The sequence below is a fragment of the Macaca fascicularis genome, chromosome 10 (genome assembly GCF_037993035.2).
Source record: "Macaca fascicularis isolate 582-1 chromosome 10, T2T-MFA8v1.1".
NCBI classification, from domain to species: Eukaryota; Metazoa; Chordata; class Mammalia; order Primates; family Cercopithecidae; genus Macaca; species Macaca fascicularis.
Window position 1 is genome coordinate 9,839,734 of NC_088384.1, and position 27,519 is coordinate 9,867,252.

General features: G+C 45.8%; 1 protein-coding gene across 1 annotated transcript in view; it reads right to left on the reverse strand.

Moving 5' to 3' along the window:
- Window positions 1-27,519, reverse strand: part of MEI1 (meiotic double-stranded break formation protein 1) — a 103,881-nt gene that overhangs the window by 24,019 nt on the left and 52,343 nt on the right. The window contains exons 15-20 of the mRNA XM_074003663.1: window positions 27,369-27,480; window positions 22,591-22,651; window positions 20,086-20,183; window positions 17,826-17,994; window positions 14,923-15,070; window positions 5,547-5,822 (exon numbers count right to left, since the gene is read on the reverse strand). Coding sequence (XP_073859764.1) covers window positions 5,547-5,822; window positions 14,923-15,070; window positions 17,826-17,994; window positions 20,086-20,183; window positions 22,591-22,651; window positions 27,369-27,480 — 864 coding nt within the window. The remainder of the gene's footprint in view (window positions 1-5,546; window positions 5,823-14,922; window positions 15,071-17,825; window positions 17,995-20,085; window positions 20,184-22,590; window positions 22,652-27,368; window positions 27,481-27,519) is intronic.

The following is a 27,519-nucleotide window of genomic DNA, read 5'->3' on the forward strand; positions in this document are numbered from 1 at the left end:
AGTGTCACAAAAACTGGGTAATCTGTCACTTACTCAGCACCTATTATGTACCAAAGGCTCTTCTAGGTGCACTGACATGTCACAACCATCCCTTAGAACAGGATCATCCTAGGCCAGGCGCGGTGGCTCACACCTGTAATCCCAGCACTTTGGGAAGCTGAGGCGGGCAGATCACGAGGTCAGGAGATCGAGACCATCCTGGCTAACATGGTGAAACCCTGTCTCTACTAAAAACACAAAAAATTAGCCGAGCGTGGTGGTGGGCACCTGTAATCCCAGCTACTCGGGAGGCTGAGGCAGAATGGCGTGAACCCATGAGGCAGAGCTTGCAGTGAGCCAGGATCACGCCACTGTACTCCAGCCTGGGTGACAGAGCGAGACTCCGTCTCAAGAAAAAAAAAAAAAAAAGGCCGGGCGCGGTGGCTCAAGCCTGTAATCCCAGCACTTTGGGAGGCCGAGACGGGGGGATCACGAGGTTAGGAGATCGAGACCATCCTGGCTAATACAGTGAAACCCCGTCTCTACTAAAAAAAAAAATACAAAAAACTAGCCGGGCGAGGTGGCGGGCGCCTGTAGTCCCAGCTACTCGGGAGGCTGAGGCAGGAGAATGGCGCAAACCCGGGAGGCGGAGCTTGCAGTGAGCTGAGATCCGGCCACTGCACTCCAGCCTGGGTGACAAAGCGAGACTCTGTCTCAACAACAAAAAAAAAAAAAAAAAAGAAAAAGAATAGGTCCATCCTATTAAATCCATCCCAAACAGGAGAAAACAGAGGCTCAGAGAGATTACATGACTTGCTAAAGGTCATATAAGCCAGTGGCACAGACAGAATTTGAATGCAGATTTCCTAACTCCAAGCCCAAAGCTCTATTTTCCAGGATGCCTCCCTCTTGCAAAAGGACAGATTCAATGCACGGTAAGGGAAGTGAGGACCAGGTCAGGCCCCTTCTCTACCAAGGCATCTGGCTATCTCTGCCCTAAGCTATAAAGGCCTTAGGCTCGGAAGATGGGAAAGGACATTGCTTTTTATTTTGCTTTCAGAGTTATTTTAATGATTACATGTTAAAGACAAAGCCAGTCAGAAGCTGCACCAGACGCTACCCTACTGATAGCTCCTGGCTCCCACTAGCTCAAAGAAGCCAATTCCTTTGGACAGGCTAATGTGCTGGGCTAGTTAGGACTGAGGGTTATGAACCCAAGGTCACACAGACTCTCTCTCCAGGGAGGGCAGCTCCTGACACACAGAGAGATATGGCTACAATGCATCTGGCCAGACAAACCCAGGTGTGCTGATCACTGGGCAGAAGGAGGGGATGGGGTCACAGGCATGTCTAAGTTTGACTCTTAGAAACCTCCACAGTTGGCTGGGCGCGGTGGCTCAAGCCTGTAATCCCAGCACTTTGGGAGGCCGAGGCGGGCGGATCACAAGGTCAGGAGATCGAGACCACAGTGAAACCCCGTCTCTACTAAAAATACAAAAAATTAGCCGGGCGCGGTGGCGGGCGCCTGTAGTCCCAGCTACTCAGGAGGCTGAGGCAGGAGAATGGCGGGAACCCGGGAGGCGGAGCTTGCAGTGAGCCGAGATCGCGCCACTGCACTCCAGCCTGGGCAACAGCGTGAGACTCCGTCTCAAAAAAAAAAAAAAAAAAAAAAGAAACCTCCACAGTTGCTGGAAAAACAACTATATATCAACAACCACTCAGGGCCTAATAGTGTCAGGTACTATGTTGTGTTTATACAGTAGCTGTATATTTGTTTATATATTATTTATACCTCTACAATAACTCTTCCATATAGGTGTCACCCCAATTTTTCAAATGAGAAAACTGGGGCAGGCTAATCAGTTTACATTATCAAGAAAGTAATAAAGTTGTAAATTCTACTACACTGTGAGTTAATGAAGGGAAGGGATGAGGTCTACTTCATCTTTGTCACCTTGCAGGGACTCAGAAAACATCTCTGGAAAGAAAAGGTCACAGAATGGGAGGGCTAGAAAGAATCTAGATAATTTTTTCCAATACCTTTCCTTTACAGAGTATGAGGCTGAAGCCCGGTGGGAAGGGAGGAGCATGATTTGTGCAAGGTCATAGAGCCCAGAGTCAAACCAGTTTCCTGGTCTTGCACCTTCACCAACACATCACTGCCCCACTGCCACAGAGCTAGTCCCTCAGAAGTCTGAGTTAATGAATGTTAAAGGTATAAAAGGAAGGGGCTTCTCAGCTTTGAGTGGCTATGGTGAATGCTGAAGGAAGAGGAATGTGTGGACCCCACCATATGGATCAGTGGGAAGGCTCTGGGCAAAACCATGACCCAATCTGTAGTCTCTGCTGTCCAGAACTCTCTGGGACTAGATAGACCAGGGTAACTTGGCCAAGGAGGAAACAAACAGAGTTTCTGTGATGTCATTGTCCCTTCACATCTAAACAAGCTACATGAAAGGCCACCCATTGATAAGAGTAGCAATTAACAGCTTTGTTTTCAGCTGTTAATTACCCATATCAAAAACAGAAATTGGTTTTCAACACAAATTTTTAGACTCTTTTTCCTTCCTGTGGCTAGAAGCTGGGGAGAAATGGTAAGAATTATATATATGAACAGACAATAAAGTTGTTCCCTACTGTTCTTTTTTTTTTTTTTTTTGAGATGACGTCTAGCTCTGTTGCCCAGGCTGGAGTGTAGTGGCTCGATCTTGGTTCACTGCAACCTCCGCCTCCCAGGTTCAAGCGATTCTTCTGCCTCAGCCTCCCAAGTGGCTGGGACTACAAGCGCCCACCACCATGCCCAGCTAATTGTTTGTATTTTTAGTAGAGACGGGCTACTAAATTGTACGTTGTTGACCAGGCTGGTCTCTAACTGCTGACCTTGTGATCCACCCGCCTCAGCCTCCCAAAGTGCTGGGATTACAGGCGTGAGCCACCACGCCCGGTCTCCCTGTTCTTCTTTTTTACCATTGATGTCTCTAGGGTCTAAGTTAGTGAAAAACTTACTCACTTTGGGCTCCAGTCATAGCCATGACCCTTATTAACTATATGACCTTGGGCAATTCAATTAGCTTCTCTGAGATGAACTTTATCTGGTTCAGAGGCAGAGTCAATGATTAGTGAATGACAGCCCACTATGCGAAGCAAATCAAGAGTGTTCCTACATACTATCTCATCTACCCTCATGTTTTCTCCATTTTCTGTGGGAGGAAACTGAAGTTCAGATTAGCCTCTATCTTCCTAATCCTCTATGCAACAACCCATCTTGAAGGCAACTCCTTTCTGTTAAGCTCTATGCCAAGTGAAGCACAAGACTCCTCTCTGCCCTGACCTCCACCACCTCCAGAAAGGAGAGGTGATGAGGATGGTGCACATTCAACGACAAGGACTGGGTCACCAGGATAAATGGTGGGGCATCCACTCCAGCTTCCCTGGGATGTAGACTCTAAGTATTTGGTCTCCTGAGATTCAATTTCTGTTTGGTTTGCTTCTTTTAATATTTACATCCCGTGAAGTTAGCGGCCTAGCACAGCTTTCAGTTAGTGAGGGACCTCAATTCTAGGAAGACCCAGGCTGAAAAAGGGAATTTGGAAGAGGAGATAATGAGCTCCATTTTAGGCAGAAATGTCAAACAGATGGTTGACTTCATGGGTCTGAGCTCAGGAGAGAGGTCAGGGTGGCGCAGAGATTTGAGTCATCACTATATAGGAGGCAAACAAAGCCATGAGCGTGAATGAGACAACCCAGGGAGAATAAATTAGACTGAGTAAAAAGAGAGCCTCAGACAGAATAACTGATAGATAGGGAGTCAAAATCTGGGTTTTAATATTTTGATTCCCAACTCTTGTGACCATGGGCAAATCTCTCTAAGCCGATGTTTCATGTATTTAAAAAGAAAAAAATGGCAGGCACAGTCATTTATGCCTGTAATCCCAACACTTTGGGAGGCCATGGTGGGAGGATCACTGGAGGCCAGGAATTTGAGACCAGCTTGGGCAACATGACAAAACACTGTTTCTACAAAAAATATAAAAGTTAGCCAGACACGGTAGGACATGCCTGTAGCTACTTGGTCTTGAACTCCTGACCTCAGGTGATTCACCCAGTTCAGCCTCCCAAAGTACTAGAATTACAGGCATGAGCTGCAGCACCCAGTCAATTCTTGTTACTTGGGAGGCTGAGGCAGGAGGATCACTTGAAACCAGGAGATTGACACTGCAGTGAGCCATGATCCTGCCACTGCACTCCAGCCTGGGCAACAGAGCAAGAAAACAAAAAAAAAAGAAAGAAAAAAATAAGACATAGTCATGTTATATCTTTTCTATGTTTAGACATACAAATGCCACTGTGTTACATTTGTCTACAATATTCAGTACAGTAACATGTTATATAGGATTATAGCCTAGGAGTAACAGGTCATCCCATAGACCTAAATGTAGTAGGCTAGACCATTTAGATGTGTGTAAGTATACTCCATGATGTTGGCACAATGACAAAATCACCTAATACCGTGTTTCTAAAAATGTATCCCCATCATTAAGTGATGCATGACTGTATTGTCACTACTATCCCTAGACAGACTTAGATCTGTCCAGACCCATAATTCAATGGGTCATAATTTATAAATACCTATTATGTGTGAGGAACTGACCCCAAATATTTCATCTGGTGAAGAAAACCTAGTATCTTAGTTCTGTTCCCTGCTACTCTCCTTGGTATCTAATTTGTTGTTTAATGTGCTTTCTTGAGTAGAAGGAAAAAAAGCTGAGTTAAAGCCAGCCACTAGGCAGTTTACCTTATCTAATCTAATTAACCCATCTAATTCCTGATGGGAATTTCAGTAATGTACTTCATTAAAAAGTACTGACAGCCTGGGCAACACAGGGAAACCCCATCTCTACTAAAATACAAAAAAAAAAAAAAAAAAAAAAATTAGCCGGGTTTGGTGGTGTGTGCCTGTAGTCCCAGCTACTTGGGAGGCTGAGGCAGGAGAACTGTGTGAACCCAGGAGGTGGAGGTTGCAGTGAGCCCAGATAATGCCACTGCACTTCACCCTGGGCAACAGGGTGAGACTCTGTCTCCAGAAAAAAAAGTATTGGGTCATCTGACAATTCTAGGTATGCCTGAGCAAGTAATGCACATATAATATTATCATGTGAGTCATGGCAAAAAAGAGGAGGAGTCCCTCTGCCATCAGAATGCTCCATCTACATGCCCCATGGGCTTCCTTTGACATTAAACCTTGTGTCAGCAGAATCTGCTTGAGATATGACAGGGAGGTGAGAGGGGATAGTGACTAAGATCTGCATTTTATAGTGTCATCCCCTGGGGGGAAGAGAGGCACACATGTCTCAGTTGGTAGACTTCCATTAGACTTAGGAGAGTATGGATTTATAGAAACCAGGCACCTACAAGTAGAAAAGACCCCCCGCCCAACTCACATGTAGACAGTGATAAGTCCAGAGGTGGGCTGAAGCAAATGTGGGTGCCTCCTGATGTCAGTAAACTGGCTCTCAGAGAGAAGGCCCACAATTTCTGAATGTAGAAATGAATGAGTGGTTGCCTACCAGCAAGATGAGCAGGATGCTGGGGATGCTTCTGAGCAACTGGAACAGGACTGCTAAGCTGGTAGGAAGGGCGGGCTGCCCAGCAGAGGTGACATCATCCAGTTCCTCACAGCTGCTCTCTTCCCAGGAGAACCAAAGTTCCAGGACACGGTACCCATACCTACTCATGAGCTCTGGATACAACAGAAAGAACCTGAGCAGGAGCGGATGGTGGGTATAGACTAGCTGCAGGTCTGGGATGCCTTCTAGGAATTTTCTGACTGCACTGACCATAGTCTAGAGGCAAAACAAAGAAAGGAGGTAAATATACCGTGCAGAGGACCCAAGAGACCCCAACATGGCCAAGAGATGACTAGGAAAAATGTACTGGCATCTCAGTATTCCAGGACACCTTGGCTAGCTCATCCCAAGGCACTCTAGTGAAAAATACCACTGTACTTACCTTATAACAGAAGTTCTCAACTAGGGGTCATTTTGCTCCCATGGGACATTTGGTAAAGTCTGGAGACATTTTTTACTTCCTTGATTGGGGGAATGCTATTAGGATCTAGTGGGGAGAGAGTGGGGATGCTGCTAAATATCCTACAATGCCAGGAAAGCCTATCCCAAAAGAAGAATGATCTGTGCAAAATGTTAATAGTGCTGAGGTCAACAAACCCAGCTTGATGATGATACCACAGTGGGTTGTAATTGTCAGTGTGCATGTCTACCTCCCACACTAGACTGAAAGCTGCTTGAGGGTAGCACTGTGACAGATTAATCTGTGCACTTAGTATAGGGCCTGGCACAGAAGGGGTGAAGGGGAAATACGTTGAATAATTTCTTTTTTTTTTTTTTTCTTGAGACAGAGTTTTGCTCTTATTGCCCAGGCTGGAGTGCGATGGCATGATCTCAGCTCACTGCAATCTCTGCCTCCTGGGTTCAAGTGATTCTCCTGCCTCAGCCTCCTGAGTAGCTGGGATTACAGGCATGTGCCACCATGCCCTGCTAATTTTGTATCTTTAGTAGAGATGGGGTTTCTCCATGTTGGTCAGGCTGGTTTCGAACCCTGACCTCAGGTGATCCACCCGCCGTGGCCTCCTAAAGTGCTGGGATTACAGGTGTGAGCCACCATGCCCCGCCTTGTTGAATAATTTCTTACTTCTCACAAACCTACCTCTTCCCATTGCACATATAACAATGTTCAAATTTCTTAGTATGAGGCTGGGCGCAGGGGCTCATGCCTGTAATCCCAGCACTTTGGGAGGCCGGGGTGGGCGGATCACCTGAGATCGGGAGTTTGAGACCAGCCTGGTCAACACGGAGAAACCCCATCTCTACTAAAAATACAAAATTAGCAGGGCATATTGGCACATGCCTGTAATCCCAGCTACTTGAGAGGCTGAGGCAGGAGAATCGCTTGAACCTGGGAGGCGGAGGTTGTGGTGAGTCAAGATTGCGCCATTGCACTCCAGCCTGGGCAACAAGAGTGAAACTCCTTCTCAAAAAAAAAAAAAAAAAAAAAAAAAAAAGGCCGGGCGCGGTGGCTCAAGCCTGTAATCCCAGCACTTTGGGAGGCCGAGGCGGGCGGATCACAAGGTCAGGAGATCGAGACCACAGTGAAACCCCGTCTCTACTAAAAATACAAAAAAAAAATTAGCCGGGCGCGGTGGCGGGCGCCTGTAGTCCCAGCTACTCAGGAGGCTGAGGCAGGAGAATGGCGGGAACCCGGGAGGCGGAGCTTGCAGTGAGCCGAGATCGCGCCACTGCACTCCAGCCTGGGCAACAGCGTGAGACTCCGTCTCAAAAAAAAAAAAAAAAAAAAAAAAAAAAAAAAAAAAATTCCTTAGTATGCTATTATATGAGTTTTACAGTTTTGGCTCATTTAGGTCTTTCATTCATTGTGAGTTCATTTTTGTGTACAGTATGAGTTAAGAGTCCAACTTCATTCTTTTGCATATATATGTCTAGTTGTTCCTGGAAATTTTCTGAAAAGACAAATCTTTCTCCATTGAATTATCTTGGCATCCTCATCAAAAATTGACCATAAATATATAGGTTTATTTCTGGACTCTCAATTCTATTCCATTGATCTATATGTCTACCCCTATATGTCAGTACCACACTATCCTGATTACTATAGTTTTTTGGTAAGTTCCAAAATAAAAAAGGTATGAGTCTTCCAACTTTGTTCTTCTTTTTTAAGATTGTTTTGACTATTTTGCATTTCCATATGAATTTTAGGTTCGGCTTGTTCATTTTTGCAAAAAAGTACAGCTGGGATTTTGATATAGATTGCATTGAATCTATTGATCAATATGTGCCATCTTAACACTATTAAGTCTTCCAATTCATGAATGCAATCTGTTAATTTAGATTTTTAATTAAAAAAAAAACTAGAGAAAAACAGTAATGTTTTGAAATTTTCACTATATAAGTTTATATGATTTGGATTTGTGTCCCTGCCCAAATCTCATGTCCAAATTATAATCCTCAATGTTGGAGGAAGAGCCTGGTGGGAGGTGACTGGATCATGGGGGTGGACTTCCCCCTTGCTGTTCTTGTAATACTGAGTGAATTCTCATGAGACCTGGTTGCTTTAAAGTTTGTAGCACCTCCCCCTTCACTCTCTTCCTCCTTCTCCAGCCATATAAGATGTGGCGGCTTCCCCTTTGCCTTCTGCCATGATTAAGATTCCTGAGACTTCCTCAGCCATGCTTCCTGTACAGCCTGTGAAACTGTGAGTCACATAAATCTCTTTTCTTTATATATTACTCAGTCTCTAATAGTTCTTTATAACAATGCGAGAACTAATACAAAGTCCTTATACTTTGTTAAGTTATATTCCCAAGTATTTAATGTCTTGATGCTATTGTAAATGGAATTGCTCCCTTAATTTCATTTTCTTTCTTTCTTTTTTTTTTTTTTTGGAGACAGAGTCTCACTATGTCACCCATGCTGGAATGCAGTGCCACAATTTCAGCTCACAGCTCACTGCAACCTCCGCCTCCCGGGTTCAAGCAATTCTCCTGCCTCAGCCTCCCAAGTAGCTGGGACTACAGGCACATGCTGCCATGCCCGGCTAATTTTTTGTACTTTAGTAGGGACAGGGTTTCACCACGTTGCCCAGGCTGGTCTAAAACTCCTAAGCTCAGTCAATCCGCCTGCCTCGGCCTCTCAAAGTGCTAGGATTACAGGCATGAGCAACTGCACCCGGCCTAATATCATTTTCAAGTATTTTAATAAAGACTTAAGTCTACCTTTTCAGCTCCTCTCTATTCTACCTCCCATATGACTTAGCTAAGGCACATTAAGCTAGGCTTCCTTCCTTGAATGGATAGATTGGGCATCTTCCCACTTTTGCACATTAAATCATACTCTGCTCTCAGCTTCAAGGTTCTCCCTTCACCTCCTCCATCTCCTCCACAAAGCCTCTCCTGATGCTGTATAATCAGACACAATCTTTCCCCTTGTGCTTTGCTGCTTCTTGGCCAGTCCTCCAGCTCCAGGAGAGCATCATTACTGTAGCTGCCTGCCCCATAGGAGATCTTTTTGTCTCTCCTGACAAACTTGTGTTCTCTGAGGGCAAGGAACTTGTTTGATTCATTTCAGACCTGACAGGGCCCCACATGGTACCTAGTTCATGTCAAGTGGTCAATCCACATTGTTGAGCTGCTGAAATGTTGAGAAGCAAATAAAAAATCATGGGCATAGAGCTGTGTTCAACAGCTTAGGAAATGCTGATCAAACTGGAATGAAGTTGCTGAAAAGGAAGAGCTTCTAGGCATAAGTAGGGCTGGACACTCTGAAATATCCATCCCCACAGAGTCACCCACACTCCGACTATTGGGGATCCTCAGACACATACCTCAACACACATCATTGTGTATCTCCTCCACTGCTTCCACAAAGGCTCAAAGACCATGAGAATCAGAAAGGATCTCAGAGATAACTCTGCCCAAGGCCCAGAAAGGGAAGGAGATCTCTCCAGGAAGGCCCAGAACATTAGCAACAGAACCAGAATGTGAACCCAAGAGTCCTGCCTTTCTGCACAATGCAGGTATACAAGGTTACCCTGCTTCTACACAGAGGGCATTCACAGGTAAATGGCACCAAGGAAGCCTTCTCATAGAAGATACCACACAGAGAAGGTAACATCAGAGACAGAAGCAAAGGAAAGGAGGCAAGGTGTCCCTTGCAGCACCACCCCACCTAGGCAGTCCCATTGCTCACCAAGGACCTCAGTGACCATGAAGGGTGCTCCTCTACCCACACCTCTTTAGCTTTACCAGCTGCCCAGAACAAAGAGCTTCCCTGCCTCCAGTAGCTTGATGGTCCCTGTTTGGCCTTCTAAACTCTCTTTCACCTCCCTCCTAACCTTTCTTTTCACTCTGATCAGAACAACTTCCTGATGAACTAGGGCAACATGAATCTACATGAGTAATTCTCAAAAATAATACTGGAGAGAGGAGCAGCGGCTCACACCTGTAATTCTAGCATTTTCGGAGGCTAAGGCAGGGGAATTGCCTGAGTCCAGGAGTTTGAGACCAGCCCGTCTCTACAGAAAAAAAAAAAAATTAACCAGGCATGGTGGTGCATGCCTATGGTACCAGCTACTCAGGAAGCTGAGGTGGGAGTATTGCTTGAGCTCAGGAGGTCAAGGCTGCAGGGAGTTGTGATTACACCACTGCACTCCAGTCTGGGTGACAAAGTAAGACCCTGTCTCGAAAAATAATAATAATATTGAGTAAAATGAATAAACAAATAAAAAGAAAGAAAACATCCATACAGTAGAATTCCAACTAAAAAATATAGAAGGAATTGTAAGCCAGGCATGGTGGCTCACGCCTGTAATCCCAGCACTTTGGGAGGCTGAGGCAAGTGGATCACGAGGTCAGGAGTTCAAGACCAGCCTGGCCAACATGGTGAAACCCTGTCCCTACTAAAAACACAAAAATTAGCCAGGCATGGTGGCAGGCACCTATAATCCCAGCTACTTGGGGGACTGAGGCAGGATAATTGCTTGAACCTGAGGCAGAGGTTGCAGTGAGCCGAGATTGCGCCACTGCACTCCAGCTTGGGCGACAGGGCAAAACTCTGTCTAAAAAACAAATGTATGTGTGTGTGTGTGTGTGTGTGTGTGTGTGTGTGTGTATATATATATATATTTTATATATATATATATAATATATATATATATATATATAAAGAAATTGTATCAGAAAAATCACTGTTTTGTAATCTTCATTCAGCCGGCAATCATCAATGGATGCTAAAACTAGGAGAAAGTTTGATGAGGAGCAGAATATATACATAGCCTCAAAGTATCTTCCTACTAGATACTTATTAGTTACAAGGAGATAAATAGTAACTTACTTTTTTTTTTTTTTTGGTAGAGAAAGGCTCTCCCTTTGTTGCCCATGCTGATCTCAAATACCTGGCCTCAAGCAATCCTCCCATCTTGGCCTCCCAAAGTGCTGGGGTTATAGGCATGAATCACTGCATGTGGCCAAAAAAATAGTAACTTTATACTGAAGAAATCTAACACATCAAGTAATCACCAAAAACATTACCAATAATGGGAAAAACCATCATCATATGCCTCCTGAAGACACAATATCACTTGTGTGGTATTCTTGTCCAAAATGTACAACCTAAATCTAATAATGAAGACATATCAGAAAAATCCAAAGTGAGGAACGGTCTACAAAATAACTATTCTGTAATCTTAAAACATGTCAATGTCATGAAGTCGTAAAACAAAAAAGGTAAGAAGCTGTTCAAAGACCAAAAAAAAAAAAACTAAAGTGGGACACATGACAACCGAATGTAATGTATAATTCTATATTGAATCTTGGACTAGAAAATGAATAGCTATAAAGAACATTTTGGGCCAGGCGCGGTAGCTCACACCTGTAATCCCAGCACTTTGGGAGGCCGAAGCGGGTGGATCACCTGAGATCAGGAGTTCAAGACCAGCCTGGTCAACATGGTGAAACCCTGTATCTACTAAAAATATAAAAAATTAGCTGGGTGTGGTGGCAGGCTCCTATAATCCTAGCTACTCAGGAGGCTGAGGCAGGAGAATCACTTGAACCCGAGAGGTGGAGGTTGCAGTGAGCCGAGATCACGCCACTGCACTCTAGCCTGGCGACAGAACAAGACTCCATCTCAAAAAAAAAAAAAAAAGTAGAACATTTTGGTATAAATAGTGAAATTTGACTATTGACTACTATGGATTACATAGTATTATTATTATTTTCTTTTTTTTGAGACAGAGTCTCGCTCTGTCACCCGAGCTGGAGTGCAGTGGCCGGATCTCAGCTCACTGCAAGCTCCACCTCCCGGGTTCACGTCATTCTCCTGCCTCAGCCTCCCGAGTAGCTGGGACTACAGGCGCCCGCCACCTCGCCCGGCTAGTTTTTTGTATTTTTTAGTAGAGACGGGGTTTCACCGTGTTAGCCAGGATGGTCTCGATCTCCTGACCTCATGATCCGCCTGTCTCGGCCTCCCAAAGTGCTGGGATTACAGGCTTGAGCCACCGCGCCCGGCCGATTACATAGTATTATATACAATGTTAAATTTCTTGCTTTTGATCACTGTACTCTGATTGTGTAAAAGATAAAGTCCTAATTCTTAGGAAATACACATTGAAGGATTTATGAATAAAATGACTATCTGAAAATTATTTTCAAGTGGTTCAGAAAAAAAGAATATGGGGGTGGGGATGGGAAAAGAGAGAATGCAAATGAGATAAAAATAAACATTGGTGAATCTGGCTAATCGATATCTTTGAACTATTCTTGTAATTTTTTGTAAGGTGCAATTATATCAAAATAAAATTGACTAGAAAAATCAACCTGTGATTGTATGTTGCCCTTTATATATTTACATTAAATTTTATCTTATTTTTTGAGACAAGGTCCTACTCTTGTCACCCAGGCTGGAGTGCAGTGGCATGAACGTGGCTCACAGCAGCCTCGACCTCTTGGGCTCAAGTAATCCTCCCGCCTCAGCCTTCCCAGTAGCTGGGACCACAGGTGTGCACCACCATGCCTGGCCAATTTTTAAAAATTTTCTGGCCGGGCACGGTGGCTCATGCCTGTAATCCCAGCACTTTGAAAGGCTAAGGCACGTGGATTGCCTGAGGTCAGGAGTTCGAGACCAGCCTGACCAACATGGTGAAAACCAGTCTCTACTAAAAATACAACAATTAGCTGGGCGTAGTGGCACATGCCTGCAATCCCACTGTAATCCCAGCTACTCAGAAGGCTGAGGCAGGAGAATTGCTTGAACCCGGGAGGCGGAGGTTGCAGTGAGCTGAGATGGTGCCACTGCACTCCAGCCTGGGAAACAAGAGCAAGACTCTTGGTTGTTCAATTGTTAGAGAACTTTTCGTTTAGAAGCAAAGGTTTCTCAGGTCATGAAAATTATTAGTATTCTGAAAAAAAAAAATCAAGACTGAAGTTCAAGTAACTTTCTGTAGATCACACAGTTAACTGATGGGGGAGTCAGGACTCCAGCTCAGACTTGACTGACTCCTAAGGCTCATTCCTTAGTACCACCTCTGGTTGGTACAGGAGCAAAGAGCTCTGAGGTATTGGTATCTCCTTCTGGTAACAGTTTATCAAAGAAAGTGGATTGCTGGGACTCAGATCATTGTTAGTCAGGCTATTGGATCACTATCATGGTGGTTGTGTGTGGACAAGTTTTCTCTCTCCAGATTCTTTATAAACTCCTGGGATCAAGGGCCATGTCTGATTCATCACTGAACCTCTCACCTATGTCATAGAATATCGCTTCTGTTCCTTAGTGTGGACCCTTCAGCCTAAAGCTAAAGATACTGTTCCTTCATTGACTATTAATTTTGCCTCTTTTTGATTACTGTTGAGGCAAATGTGATGCGAGTAGACCTGGTTTAATTTGAATGGAAACAGAAAGGCATAGTGGAAGTGAATGGGTTTTCTTTTTTCTTTTTTTTTTTTTTTTTTTGAGACAGAGTCTGGCTCTGTCGCCCGGGCTGGAGTGCAGTGGCCGGATCTCAGCTCACTGCAAGCTCCGCCTCCCGGGTTTACGCCATTCTCCTGCCTCAGCCTCCGGAGTAGCTGGGACTACAGGCGCCCGCCGCCTCGCCCGGCTAGTTTTTTGTATTTTTTAGTAGAGACGGGGTTTCACCGTGTTCGCCAGGATGGTCTCGATCTCCTGACCTAGTGATCCGCCCGTCTCGGCCTCCCAAAGTGCTGGGATTACAGGCTTGAGCCACCGCGCCCGGCCGTGAATGGGTTTTCAAGTAAGACACACCTGGGCACACAATGTCCTGTTGTCTTTCTCTTTGTGATAGTAGCAGCCACTGGTGATCACTGCCTAGATCCACTAATTAATTAGGGATTACAAAACAATAATATTCTAGTTCTGTCATTCTCTCTTTGTTTATTAACTTAAATACTTGTATAAAAGGAAACTCCTGGCTGGGCGTGGTGGCTCACGCCTGTAATCCCAGCACTTTGGGAGGCCGAGGCTGGCGGATCACGAGGTCAGGAGATGGAGACCATCCTGGCTAACATGATAAAACCCCGTCTCTACTGAAAATACAAAAAATTAGCCAGGCATGGTGGCGGGCGCATGTAGTCCCAGCTACTCAGGAGGCTGAGGCAGGAGAATGGCGTGAACCCAGGAGGTGGAGCTTGTGGTGAGCAGAGATCGCACCACTGCACTCCAGCCTGGGTGACAGAGCGAGACTCTGTCTCAAAAAAAAAAAAAAAAAAAAACAGAAGGGGAAACTTCCCCTCATTAACTATTCAGTTACTCTGAAGGGTTAGATTACATAGGAAACATAGGTGAAATGTTTGATTCTTTTCCTTTGGTTACCAGTTTTCAAAAACATGAGTTTGTTGCATAGCATCCTCTAAAGGTGACTGAAGAGTTTTGTTTTTTTTTTTTCAATTTTTAGTATTTTGTAGAGACAAGGTCTTACTATGTTGCCCAGGCTGGTCTTGAACTCCTGGCTGAGGCAGGAGAATCGCTTGAACCCAGAAGGCGGAGGTTGCAGTGAGCCGATATCACACCATTGCACTCCCGACCTCAGGTGATCCACCCACCTCAGCCTCCCAAAGTGCTGGGATTATAGGCATGAGCCACTGTGGCCAGCCTCAGTCCTGATTTTCTTATCTGTAGAATGCAAATAATAATCTCTTCCTCCCAGGACTGCTGAAAGAATTAGGTAAATTATACAGGCTCTGTATGAGTCTGCATCCTACTCCTCTCCACTCTCTAACACCTCCACTTTGTCTCTCTCTACCACATGCTTGTCTATACACTATCATCATCATGGTCTCTCAGGGAACACTAATGTAAAGAGGTACAGGAGGAGGAGGAGTCCAGGCATTGTGGTCCATACCTCATGTAGTGTATTGTCTTTGTCCTGGCAGATTGCAAGCAGATAGATGGAGGCTTTGAAGACCACCAGTGGGGGGCGCTCGCCCTGGTCCTGCAGAGACAGAAGGAAGCTTTGTACAGCCTCAAATAATTCTGCCTCTGAGACAAACCTGTCAACCAAGAAAAGCCTGAGTGAGAAAGGCAGAGCTGGCAGGCCACTGGGCTCTTCCATCCTGCCTGGCCACATCCTTCCTCAGCCCACTGTCCTGCCCCAGCATGCCCACAGCCTAATGACATCTTATACAAACAGTGTGCTATACATACTTACAAAGCATTGCCATATACATACATCGCATTTTTCTATGCCTTGTGCAAGACTCAAGGCATAGAACAATGCCTTGTTAGGGGCCAAATACTCCTCATTCACACTTGGGAGGTGAGCTATCTGCCAGCTGGACCAGCACTGTTAAAGAAAAGGGTGCTACTGCTAGGGTTCAGAAGGCCCTGCTTTGGCAGCTACTCCACCCCTCTCTTTTTGTATTTATCATTAAACAGTGGTGTATTTAACAGATATAACACCAAAAGCATAAATGACAAAAGAAAAAATAGATAAATTAGAGGTCATCAAAATTAAAAACATTTGTGCTTCAAAAGATACCGCTAAGAAAGTGAAAAGGGCCAGGTGTGATGGCTCATGCCTAGAGTCTCAGCACTCTGGGAGGCTGAGGTGGGAGAATTGCTTGAGGCCAGAAGTTCGAGACCAGCCTAGGCAATGTAGTCAGACGTCATCTCTACAAAGAGATGGGAGGATTGCTAGAGCCCAGGAGGTTGAGGCTGCAGTGAGCCATGATTGTGCTACTGCATTTCAGCCTCGGTGAGACAGCAAGATACGAAAGGAAAGGAAGAGGAACAGGGAAGGGGAAGGTAAGGAAAAAGGGAGGGTAGAGTAGGGGAGGGGAGGGAAGAGGAAGGGAGGTGAAGGGAGAGGAGAGGAGGGGAGGGAAAAGGGGAAAGGACAGGACAGGACAGGAATGGAAAGGAAGAAAGAAAAGAAAGCGAAAAGACAGCAAACAGGAGGCCAGGTGTGGTGGCTCATGTCTGTAATGGTAGCATTTGGGAAGGCCAAGGTGAGAGGATTGAGAATATACCCAAAAAGAATTAAAAACACTACTCAAACAAATACATGTACACACATGTTTACAACAGCACTATTCACAACAGCCAAAAGGTGGAAGGAGCCCAAATGTCCATCAATAGGTGAATAAAAGCAAATTATAGTGTATATATACAAAGGTATACTATTCAGCCATAAAAGGAATGAAGTACTGATACACGATACAAACATTATGCTCACTGGATGGACTTCTAAAATGTTATGCTAAGTGGAAGAAGCCAGACACAAAAAGTCACACTTTGTATGATTCCATCTATATGAAATATTCAGAATAGGTAAATCCAAAGAGTCAGAACAGATTGTTGGTTGCCAGGAGCTGGGGAGGGAGGAGGAATGGAAGTGACAGCTTTGCAGTGATGGAAATGTTCTAGAACTAGATGAAGGTGGTGATTGCACATTTTAAATTAATACTAAATACCACTAAATTGTTCACTTTAAAATGGTCAAGCTTATGTTGTGTAAATTTTACCTCAATAATTTTTTTTTTTTTTTTTTAAGACTGAGTCTCACTCTGTTGCCCAGGCTGGAGAGCAATGGCGAAATATCAGCTCACTGCAACCTCTGCCTCCCAAGTTCAAGTGATTCTCCTGCTTCAGCCTCCTGAATAGTTGGGATTACAGATGCTCGCCACCATGTCCAGCTAATTTTGTATTTTTAGTAGAGACAGGGTTTCACCGTGGTGGTCAGGTTGGTCTTGAACTCCTGAACTCAGGTGATCCACCTACCTCGGCCTCCCAAAGTGCTGGGATTACAGGTGTAAGTCACTGCACCCGGCCAATAAATTATTATTATTAATTTATTAACTTATTTATTTTTTGAAACAGAGTATCACTCTGTTGCCCATGCTGGAGTGCAATGGCACGATCTCGGCTCACTGCAACTTCCCCCTCCTGAGTTCAAACAATTCTCCTGCCTCAGCCTCCCAAGTAGCTGGGATTACAGGCACCCACCACCATGCCCTTTTAGTAGAGATGGGGTTTCACCTTGTTGGTCAGGCTGGTCTCAAACTCCTGACCTCAGGTGATCCACCTGCCTCGGCCTCCCAAAGTGCTGTGATTACAGGTGTCAGCCACCGCGCCCAGCCCAATAAATTATTTCTTAAAGTTTAAGAAAGAACAGTCCTTTTATTTTTATATCCTTTTTGAGATGGAGTCTCACTCTGTCACCCAGGCTGGAGTACAGTGGCATGATCTTGGCTCACTGCAACCTCTGCCTCCTGGGTTCAAGCAATTCTCCTGTCTCAGCCTCCGAAGTAGCTAGGATTGTAGGTGTGGACCACTACGACCAGCTAATTTTTGTATGTTTTGTGGAGACAGGGTTTCGCCGTGTTGGCCAGGCTGGTCTCGAACTCCTGACCTCAAGTGATTGGCCCACCTTGGCCTCCCAAAGTACTGGGGTTACAGGCGTGAGCTACCATGCCCAGCCATGATTTTTAAAATGTAATAAATTGGATAGTAATGATTAAAACCAAAGTAAACTGAAGTTTTTTTTCTGTGCACAAACACCACCCTCAAGGATAGCAAGGAATACTCATTGGCTTTCCAGGCCTCTGTCTCTCAGCACAGTGTCTACCCACCTGTTCTAACCCCCTTCCAAGATACGAGCCTCTCAGGGACACAACCCATTTCTTACTTATCCCTGTGTCCCCAGTGCCCAGCATCAGGCTTGGAGGGATGCCTCTGTGAATACTGAACTGAACTGCTGATGAAGGTCCCAAGACCCACCACCAGCCATCACTTTTGTGCACTGACCTGTCCTCGTGGATGTAGGCCAAGTAGAAGAGTAGCAGGATGCAGTACTGTCTCTGGCGAGCAGCTCCCTCCATGTACTGGCGATCAGACAGGAAGGCAAGGCTTTCAGGGCTCCTGCTGCTTATCTGGGGCAGCCCGTGCTGTAGGAGCTCAGACACTGCAGAGAGTTCTAGGGAGGGAACAAGTACAGGAAAGCCACACAGAGAACACAGGAGAACAGGTAATCAGCACATTAGTACCTACTACATGCAGAGTACTGCACAGGGCAGCAAGGGTAAATGCCGTATAGAAGGAAATAAGGAAATCAGAGGCTCCTCTTCCTTTGAGCAAGGTTCAGCCTACCAGGAAAGACTAAAGTTAACAAGAGGAAGGACATGGATATGTCTCAAAAATTAACATTCATTCTTTTTTATTTCCTTTTTTCTTTTGACAGAGTCTCGCTCTGTTGCCCATGCTGGAGTGCAATGGCACGATCTCGGCTCACTGCAACCTCCCCCTTCTGGGTTCAAGCAATTCTCCTGCCTCAACCTCCCAAGTAGCTGGGATTACAGGCACCCACCACCATGCCCAGCTAATTTTTTGTATTTTTAGTAGAGACGGGGTTTCACCATGTTGGCCAGGCTGGTCTCGAACTCCTGACCTCAGGTGATCCACCCACCTCCACCTCCCAAAAACATTCATTCTTTCATTCATTTGACATATGTTCATTGAGTGGCTACTACTCTTAGGACAGGCTGTGAGATCCAGGCCCTACCTCCAAGAACTGGCAGCTGATGGGAAGAGACATATAATGAGACAGGCAATTGCAGGACATGTGGTCAGCACCACATTGAGGAGGGAGTGACTCAGATCGCCTGGCATGGGGAAGGCAAGATCAAAGAGGAAGAAACTGTGGGCTGGGTGCCGTGGCTCACACCTATAATCCCAGCATTTTGGGAGGCTGAGAAGGGCAGATCACCTGAGGTCAGGAGTTCAAGACCAGCCTGGCCAACATAGTGAAACCCTGTCCCTACAAAAATACAAAAATTAGCCGGCCATGATGGCGGGTGCCTATAATCCCAGCTACTTGGGAGGCTGAGGGAGAATCACTTGAACCTGGGAGGCAGAGGTTGCAGTGAGCCGAGATGGCACCATTGCACTCCAGCCTGGGTGACAAGTGCAAAACTCCATCTCAGAAAAAAGAAAGCAAGCTTTGGGAGGTCAAGGCGGGTGGATCACGAGGTCAGGATGGAAACCATCCTGGCTAACACAGTGAAACCCCGTCTCTACTAAAAATACAAAAAATTAGCCAGGCGAGGTAGCGGGCCCCTGTAGTCCCAGCTACTCGGGAGGCTGAGGCAGGAGAATGGCATGAACTCGGTGGGGGCGGAGCCTGCAGTGAGCCAAGATCGCACCACTGCACTCCAGCCTGGGTGACAGAGCGAGACTCCATCTCAAAAAAAAAAAAGAAAAAGAAAGAAACAAACAAGCTGTGGAGGGTGAGAAGAGGCAGCGACAGGAGAAAAGAGAAAAGGAAGCGAGGTGTTCAGAGGCCCGAAGGCATGAGAAGACATGCCATGTTTCCATTCAGTGTGACTGGACAGTCAGTGAATAGATGTGGGGTGTCAGCAGCTGGGGAACTATGTGATGTAATCTGTAGCTGGACTGTGAAAGACCTTTAAGCAAATGCCACTTAAAGAAGTGGGACTTTATCCTGAGGGCAGAGATTTCTAGATTTCTTATGAAAACGGTTTCATAAAAGAAGGAATATTTTAATACCAAAAGAATAGGAAAGAAGAACAGGCATGATGGCTCAAGCCGGTAATCCCAGCACTTTGGGAGACCAAGACAGGAAGGAAGGGAGGGAGGGAGGGAGGGAGGAAGGGAGGGAGCAAGGGAGGGAGGAAGGAAGGAAAAAAACACTACTTGAATGAATGAAGAAACAGAACACACTATTCATGCTATAGTGAACACTGGACTCCTGAGGCCTGGTGTGGGGATGTTGCAGAGGCGACTGTCAGGAAGAAGGAACTGGACTTGATGGACATGAGGATCCTTCTCAACTCTAAGGTGCCAGGAGCCTTGGGGTCCATCATTTTATAGTTCTATTATTTCATATCCCTAGGAATCAACCTATAATAGTATCACTCCGATTCCTCTGGACAGCCTCAAGCAAAGAAATCTCATGCCTGTACTAACTCACTATCTAGTCAATCAGCAAGGCACCCAGACTCTAAAGACCAGCACAGGCCACATGAGTGGTCAAATTGTAGCATCTTACCTTCTTCAGAAGGTGGTCCTGTCTTCTCTGGAGCTGAGAGAAGGTTGAGGCACATATAGTAGAGGAAATTGGAACACACCTGGTTTAGGGCTGAGTGACTTAGAGAGGGAGAAGAAGAAAGAACAGAAGAGAAGACATTGCTACTTTGACTGGGAGAGCATTATCCCTGCCATATGCCTGGGCACCACTGCTTTGTGCCAGAGGCTAGTGAAATTCTAGCCATGGCCATGGCAGAAGACGTCCTAAGGTGGCTATGAAAAGTAAATATGGGGCTGGGCACAGTGGCTTATGCCTGTAATTCTAGAACTTTGGGAGGCCAAGGTGGGTGGATCACCTGAGGTCAGGAGTTTGAGACCAGCCTGGCCAAAATGGTGAAACCCCATCTCTACTAAAAACACAAAAATTTGGCCAGGCACAGTGGCTCATGCCTGTAATCCCAGCACTTTGGAGGCTGAGGCGGGCAGATCACAAGGTCAAGAGTTCCAGACCAGCCTGACCAACGTGGTGAAACCCTGTCTCTACTAAAAATACAAAATTAGCCAGGCATGGTGGCACACGCCTGTAAACCCAGCTACTCAGGAGGCTGAGGCAGGAGAATCGCTTGAACTCAGAAGGCAGAGGTTGCAGTGAGCCGAGATAGCGCCATTGCACTCTAGCCTGGGCGACAGAGGGAGACTCGGTCTGAAATATAATAATACAAAAATTTGCTAGGCGTGGTGGCAGGTACCTGGAATTCCAGCTATTCGGGATGCTGAGGCAGGAGAATTGCTTGAACCCAGAAAGCAGAGGTTGCAGTGAGCCGAAATCGTGCCATTGCACTCCAGCCTGGGTGACAAGAGCAAGGCTCTGTCTTAAAAAAAAAAAAAAAAAGTAAATATGGAACCTGCTGCTTCAGCTGTAACTTGGACACCTGGCCCATATAGGCACTCACTAAAAATTTACTGAAAAAATATGAAGTGGGGGCTATAAGCTCCAATTTAATAAAACATACAAATAAAAAAGTGCCCCTAGGCCAGAAAAGGGCTGAGGAAGTACTAGAAAAAGCAGCAGCAGCTGAACCCCACATGGGCAGCCAAGGAGTACTTCCAAAATTTTGACTTTCAATCCAGGTGGGTCCTTGTATTCTCTCCTAAATGTTGGATGGTGTATTCAGTATTATTGAAGGAAAGCTGGGCACTGCATTGTAGCCAGCTTGTAGGCTGTGGGAAGTAACAAATTAATCTTCTTAGTAAATACAGAAACAGGGGGCAAATCATAAATGAGAAGGTACAGAGGCTGCTCTAGAAATCTAACAAGACAGAGACTGAGGCAGCAACCTCTACTTTAACAAGAGAGTTTCTCCTCTAGAATTGGAGAGCTGGTAGAAACTAGAACATGACAGGCACTGCATCCTTTCCCCTTTGAGGTCCTCAATTTCCTTAGTGGTCTCACTCTGTCGCTCCGGCTAGAGTGGGGTGTGATCATAGCTCACTACAGCTTTTTTTTTTTTTTAAGATGGAATCTCACTCTGTCACCCAGGCTGGAGTGCAGTGGTGCTATCTCGAGAAGCTCACTGCAACCTCCACCTCCCGGGTTCAAGCCAATCTTCTGCCTCAGCCGGAGTTTCCTGCTCAATCCGTCCAGTTTCCTCATTTAAATGAGAGGTTAAACAAATGATCTCTGAAAGCCCTTCCAGTTTTGGGGGGCATTTTGGACAGAGAGAGACAAGGTCACACTGCCGCTTTGACCTCCTAGGCTCAAGGATCCTCTTGCCTCAGCCTCCTGAGTATCTGAGACTAGAGGTGTGTACCACCAGGTCTGGCTAAAAAAAAAAAAAAAAAAAAAAACTTTTGTGGCCAGCCATGGTGGCTCAAACCTGTAATCCCAGCACTTTGGGAGGCCAAGGCGGGCGGATCACCTGAGGTCAGGAGTTCGAGACCAGTCTGGCCAACATGGTGAAACCCCATTTCTACTAAAAATACAAAAATTAGCCAGATGTGGTGGCAGGCACCTATAATCCCAGCTACTGAGGTTCTGAGGCAGGAGAATTGCTTGAACCCAGGAGGCGGTTGTTGCAGTGAGCCAAGATTGTACCACTGTACTCCAGCCTGGGTGACACAGCAAGACTCCATCTCAAAAATATATATATATATATATTTATAGAGACTAGGGTCTTGCTATGCTGCTTAAGTTGATCTTGAACTGCTGTCTTCAAGCAATCCTCCCATCTTGGCCTCCCAAAGTGCTGGGATTACAGCCATGAGCCACTGTGCCAGGCCTCTCCCAGTTTTGATGTGACAGGTACCCATCCAAGTATCACCAGGCATAAGATCCTTACCAGGCAAGATTCAATACAACCTACAGAAGCATGTTCAGCTTATTGCACCAGATGCTGAGCAAGGCAGACACTATGTCAACACCACCATGAGCTCATGAATAAAACACACCAGCCAACAATTCCCACTTGTCCCGTCAAGAAGGACATTGGCCCCTTGGCCACTCAATCTTGCCTGGGACCACACATACCTCAGACCACTGCAAAACCTGGCCTTCAGCTCCAGGGTCAGTCGTATGAAGGATGAGGCAGCTTCGGAGAAGTGGGAATAAAGCAGAAGCAGTTTAAACCAGACTTGTCACAGAGAGTCCCAAGCCTGGGTGGTATCAAAAAGCTCTGGTTTTAGAGTTACACAGACCTGGTTCAAAATGTGCTCCATCTCTATCTGGCAGTTTCACTCTGGAAAGGTTTTTTAACTTCTCTGAGACTCAGTTTTGATATTTGTACCTCACAGGCTGCTGTAAAGCTAAGTAAGATAAATGCACGGAGAACATCTAACAAGTACTTGACTCAAAGTAAGTGCTGCAATAAGTGCTCATTTTCTTCCATTCTGAATGATCCTCCACTACAATTTGGGACATTTGACAAGGACCTAGGAAGGGCACATCTGCTCCTTCTATCCCTTCTTCCAGTTTCATAGAAAACAATCCAGTTTCAGATGCAGAAAGAACAGGAGTAGTTACTATTTTATTCTCATCTCTAAATTGTCTGTTGAAAGCAACTGGTTCTCAGAACAGGGGTCCGATAACATTATCTTTCCTTTTTTTTTTTTTTTTTTTTTTTTGAGACGGAGTCTCACTTTGTCGCCAGGCTGGAGTGCAGTGGCATGATATCGGCTCACTACAACCTCCGCCTCCCGGGTTCAAGCGATTATCCTGCCTCAGCCTCCCAAGTAACTGGGACTACAGGTGTGCACCACCACACCCAGCTGATTTTAGTATTTTTAGTAGAGACGGGGTTTCACCATGTTGGCCAGGATGGTCTCGATCTCTTGACCTCATGATCCACCCACCTCGGCCTCCCAAAGTGCTGGATTACAGGTGTGAGCCACTGCGCCCAGCCTTTTTTTTTTTTTTTTTTTAAGATGGAGTTTCACTCTTATTGCCCAGGCTAGAGTGCAATGGTATGATCTTGGCTCACTGCAACCTCCATCTCCCAGGTTCAAGCAATTCTCCTGCCTCAGCCTCCTGAGTAGCTGGGATTACAGGCATGTGCCACCATGCCCAGCTAATTTTGTATTTTTAGTAAAGACAGGGTTTCTACATGTTGGTCAGGTTGGTATTGAACTCCGGACCTCAGGTGATCCGCCCACCTCGGCCTCCCAAAGTGCTGGGATTACAAGCGTGAGCCACTGTGGCCTGGCCAGCAGTTTCTGCCTTAGCTGTTGACCCTGGCCCAGGCCCTTGTGCTTCTGGCTCCTCCCAGTCTCCCCAGTAAGGCTTTCAGCCAATACTAAACTCTGTTCTGCCTTCCCTGGGCCACTGTAAAGCAGAATCCTAGATAAAGAAGACTCAGAAGCTCCCATTTCACCAGCCCCTGAGTTGGGAATAATCGGTATTTTATGCTGGGGCTAAAGCAGCTCATAGGGAATCCCTCAGGGTTTCACAGCAACTCTCTGGGGCAACAATTTAACCCATGACTTCCCCAGGGAAGGGGCACCAAGCTTCCCTTCCAGATGCGCTCCTCTTGGCCCAATCTCTCAGGGATCCAGAGTTTCTCCACCCTCCTACTCCAGGTCTCCATACCATTCCTGGCTGGCAGTGCCTGCTTCCCTCCTCCCTCTTGCAGGTTGAGCCTCTAATCCTGTGCTACCTGGCTTTATGCTGCACAGATCTCCCTATAGATCTCACAGCCTTTTTCTACATCCCCTATTCCCCACCACTGCCCCCAAGAGATCTACACTTGCCTCTCATCCAGTGCCCCAAGACTACCTCTTGGGTCCTGAAGTATGGCAGGCAGGAAGAATGTTAGAAGGAAGGGAAGAAGTGTGTATCAGTTATCACAACGGCTGAGGGATGCAGTCTTCAGGAAATCTATATAATCATCTTGTTTAATTCTCACTATTATCACCATGCTCTAGCTAAGGACACTGGAGATAAGAAAATTAATTTATGTAATCTCAATACACAAGTTAAGAGAGGTGAGAAGAATTCCAACTCATATGGGCTAACAACCACAGTCTCTCTACTGCTTCTTCCTATGAACAGCTAATCAGATGTGTTTCCAATCCTAGGGGGTAGAAAAATCCTTCCTAATTCCATGTTCCCCTCTACTCATACCCCTGTTTCTCACCTTCCCCTCACACGAAACTTGTCAAAAGAGTTGTGTATCCTGTCTCTACTGCCTCATCTTGCACTAATTCTTTAACTCACTCTGGTCTGTCTTCCATTCCAACCACTCCACAGAAACTGCTCTGGCCAATGTGGCCAAAAGCTGCCATGAAGCCAAGTCCAATGGACATTTTTAAACTTCATCTTACTTGACCTCTGGGATACATTTCACACACCTGACTACTCCCCAATCCACAAAACTCTCTTCATTTGGCTTCCTTAATGTCATACCCTTCTGGTTTCCTTCCTCCCTCTCCAAATGCTCGTACTCTCCTCCTCCTGACCATTAAATGCTTCTCTCTTAATTTTGTCTTGGCTTCTTTCATCATTTCATTTTACACACTCAACTTTGAAGAATCTCACCTGATCCCCACTGAGGAGTCAGCCTCACAAGGACAGGGGTATGTTTTGTTCACTGCTAAATCTCCAGCTGTAGCATGATACGTTGTATGCAGTAGGTGCCCAATATTTGTTGAATGAATGAAAGGCTGGATGCTGAAGATTTCTATACCTGTATCTAAATCCCAGATCTCTCCCTTGTCTTCAGACCGTCAATTACCCACTAACATCTACACTGGAACATCTCACATTCACCCTGACCCAAACTGACCGTATCCTCTACTGCCTCCCCAAACCAGATCCTCCTGCAGTGAGCCTTCTCTCAGTTAACACACCACCATCCACATAGAAGGCAGCCAGAAGCCAGGCATTACCCTGCACTGTTCCCTCTCTTTCAAGCCCTACATCCAACTATTCCATGCCCCAATACTACCTTAGTTCCTACCACCAACCTGAGTTAATCCAAGAGGCTGAGATACATGCCTCCAATCTGCCTCCCTCTAACTCATAGTCCACACAGCTCCAAGAAAGATCTTTCTGAAACAGAAATCTGAAATGTTGCTCCACTTCTTTAAAACTCAACAAAACTCCTAGGATAAAATCCAAATTCCAGGCCAGGTGTGGTGGTTCATGTCTGTAATGCCAACACTTTGGGAGGCCAAGGTGGCCGGATCACCTGAGGTCAGGAGATCGAGACCAGCCCGGCCAACATGGAGAAACCCCCATCTCTACTAAAAATACAAAATTAGCTGGGCATGGTGGCACATGCCTGTAATCTCAGCTACTCGGGAGGATGACGCAGGAGAATCACTTGAACCGGGAGGCAGAGGCTGTGGTGAGTCGAGATTGTGCCATTGCACTCCAGCCTGGGCAACAAGAGCGAAATTCCGTCTCAAAAAAAAAAAAAAAAGGCCAGGAACAGTGGTTCACACCTCTAATCTCAGCACTTTGGGAGGCCGAGGTGGGCGGATCACGAGGTCAAGAGATCGAGACCAGCCTGGCCAAGATGGTGAAATCCCATCTCTACTTAAAAAAAAAAAAATTACAAAAATTAGCCAGGTGCAGTGGCAGATGCCTGCAATCCCAGCTACTTAGGAGGCTGAGGCAGGAGAATCACTTGAATCAGGCGGGGCGGAGACTGCAGTGAGCTGAGATCATGCCACTGCACTCCAGCCTAGGCGACAGAGTGAGACTGTGTCTCAAAAAAATAAATAAATAAATAAGAAAAAAAAATCCAAATTCCTCACAAGGCCAAAAAGGGCCTACTTGGCTGAGCCCTGGCTGCCTCTCCACAGTAGACTTGTTGCACAACATTTGTTGCATGCCATGTGACAAGAATAAAAGAAAAAACATTAAATTATAATGATAAGAGTCAAATATAGCTCAGAGATTAAGAAAGCATGTTCTGGCCAGGCGCAGTGGCTCACGCCTGTAATTCCAACACTTCGGGAGGCCGAGGCAGGCGGATCATGAGGTCAAGAGATCGAGACCATCCTGGCTAACACGGTGAAACCCTGTCTCTACTAAAAAATACAAAAAATTAGCTAGGCATGGTGGCAGGCACCTGTAGTCCCAGCTACTTGGGAGGCTGAGATAGGAGAATGGCGTGAACCCAGGAGGCAGAGCTTACAGTAAGCCGAGTTCGTGCCACTGCACTCCAGCCTGGGCGACAGGGCAAGACTCCATCTCAGAAAAAAAAAAGAAAAGAATAGAAAGCATATTCTACAGCCAGATTCCCTGGGTTTGAATCCTGGGCATACCACTTATAGTGTGACCTTAGGCAAGTTACTTAACCTCTCTGAGATTCAGTTTGCTCGTCAGTAGAATGAGTATAATCATAATAGAAAATTCCTAGGGTTTTTCTGAGGACTAAATGAGTCCATACATGCAAAGCACTTAAAACAGTGTCTCACACACTGTAAGAACTTAAATGTTAGTTATTATTAACAACTAGTCACTAACATTACTAAAAACTCTCAGCTAATTTTTCTTTAATCTTTTTGTAGAGATGGGGTCTCACTGTATTGTCCAAGCTGGTCTCAAACTCCTAGCCTCAGGTGATCCTCCCATCTGGGTCTCCTGAAGCACTGGGATTACAGGCATGAGCTACCACCCCCAGCCCCTTTAATGACTTTTGATTGCTGCCTGTTACTTCCTTTCACTCAACAGTGGACAAAGGATACAGATTCTGAATGAATTAGTAAATGTGCACCCACAACTTATGCTCTCTTTGAATACTCTCTGAGCACTGCCTAAGGTGCTTGCCTCTCTCCCAACCTCCACATTTGCCTACTGCCTACCAAGCTTCTTGGAAAACTTCTCCTTCATGTGGGGAACGATGACAAAGAGGCTGTGTAGAATTGAGAGGAAAACTTCCATCAAAGCTGGGTGGGTGGTCTGCTCCAAATGTCTCTGCAAAGAACCAGAGAGAGAACATAGCCCATCAGGATT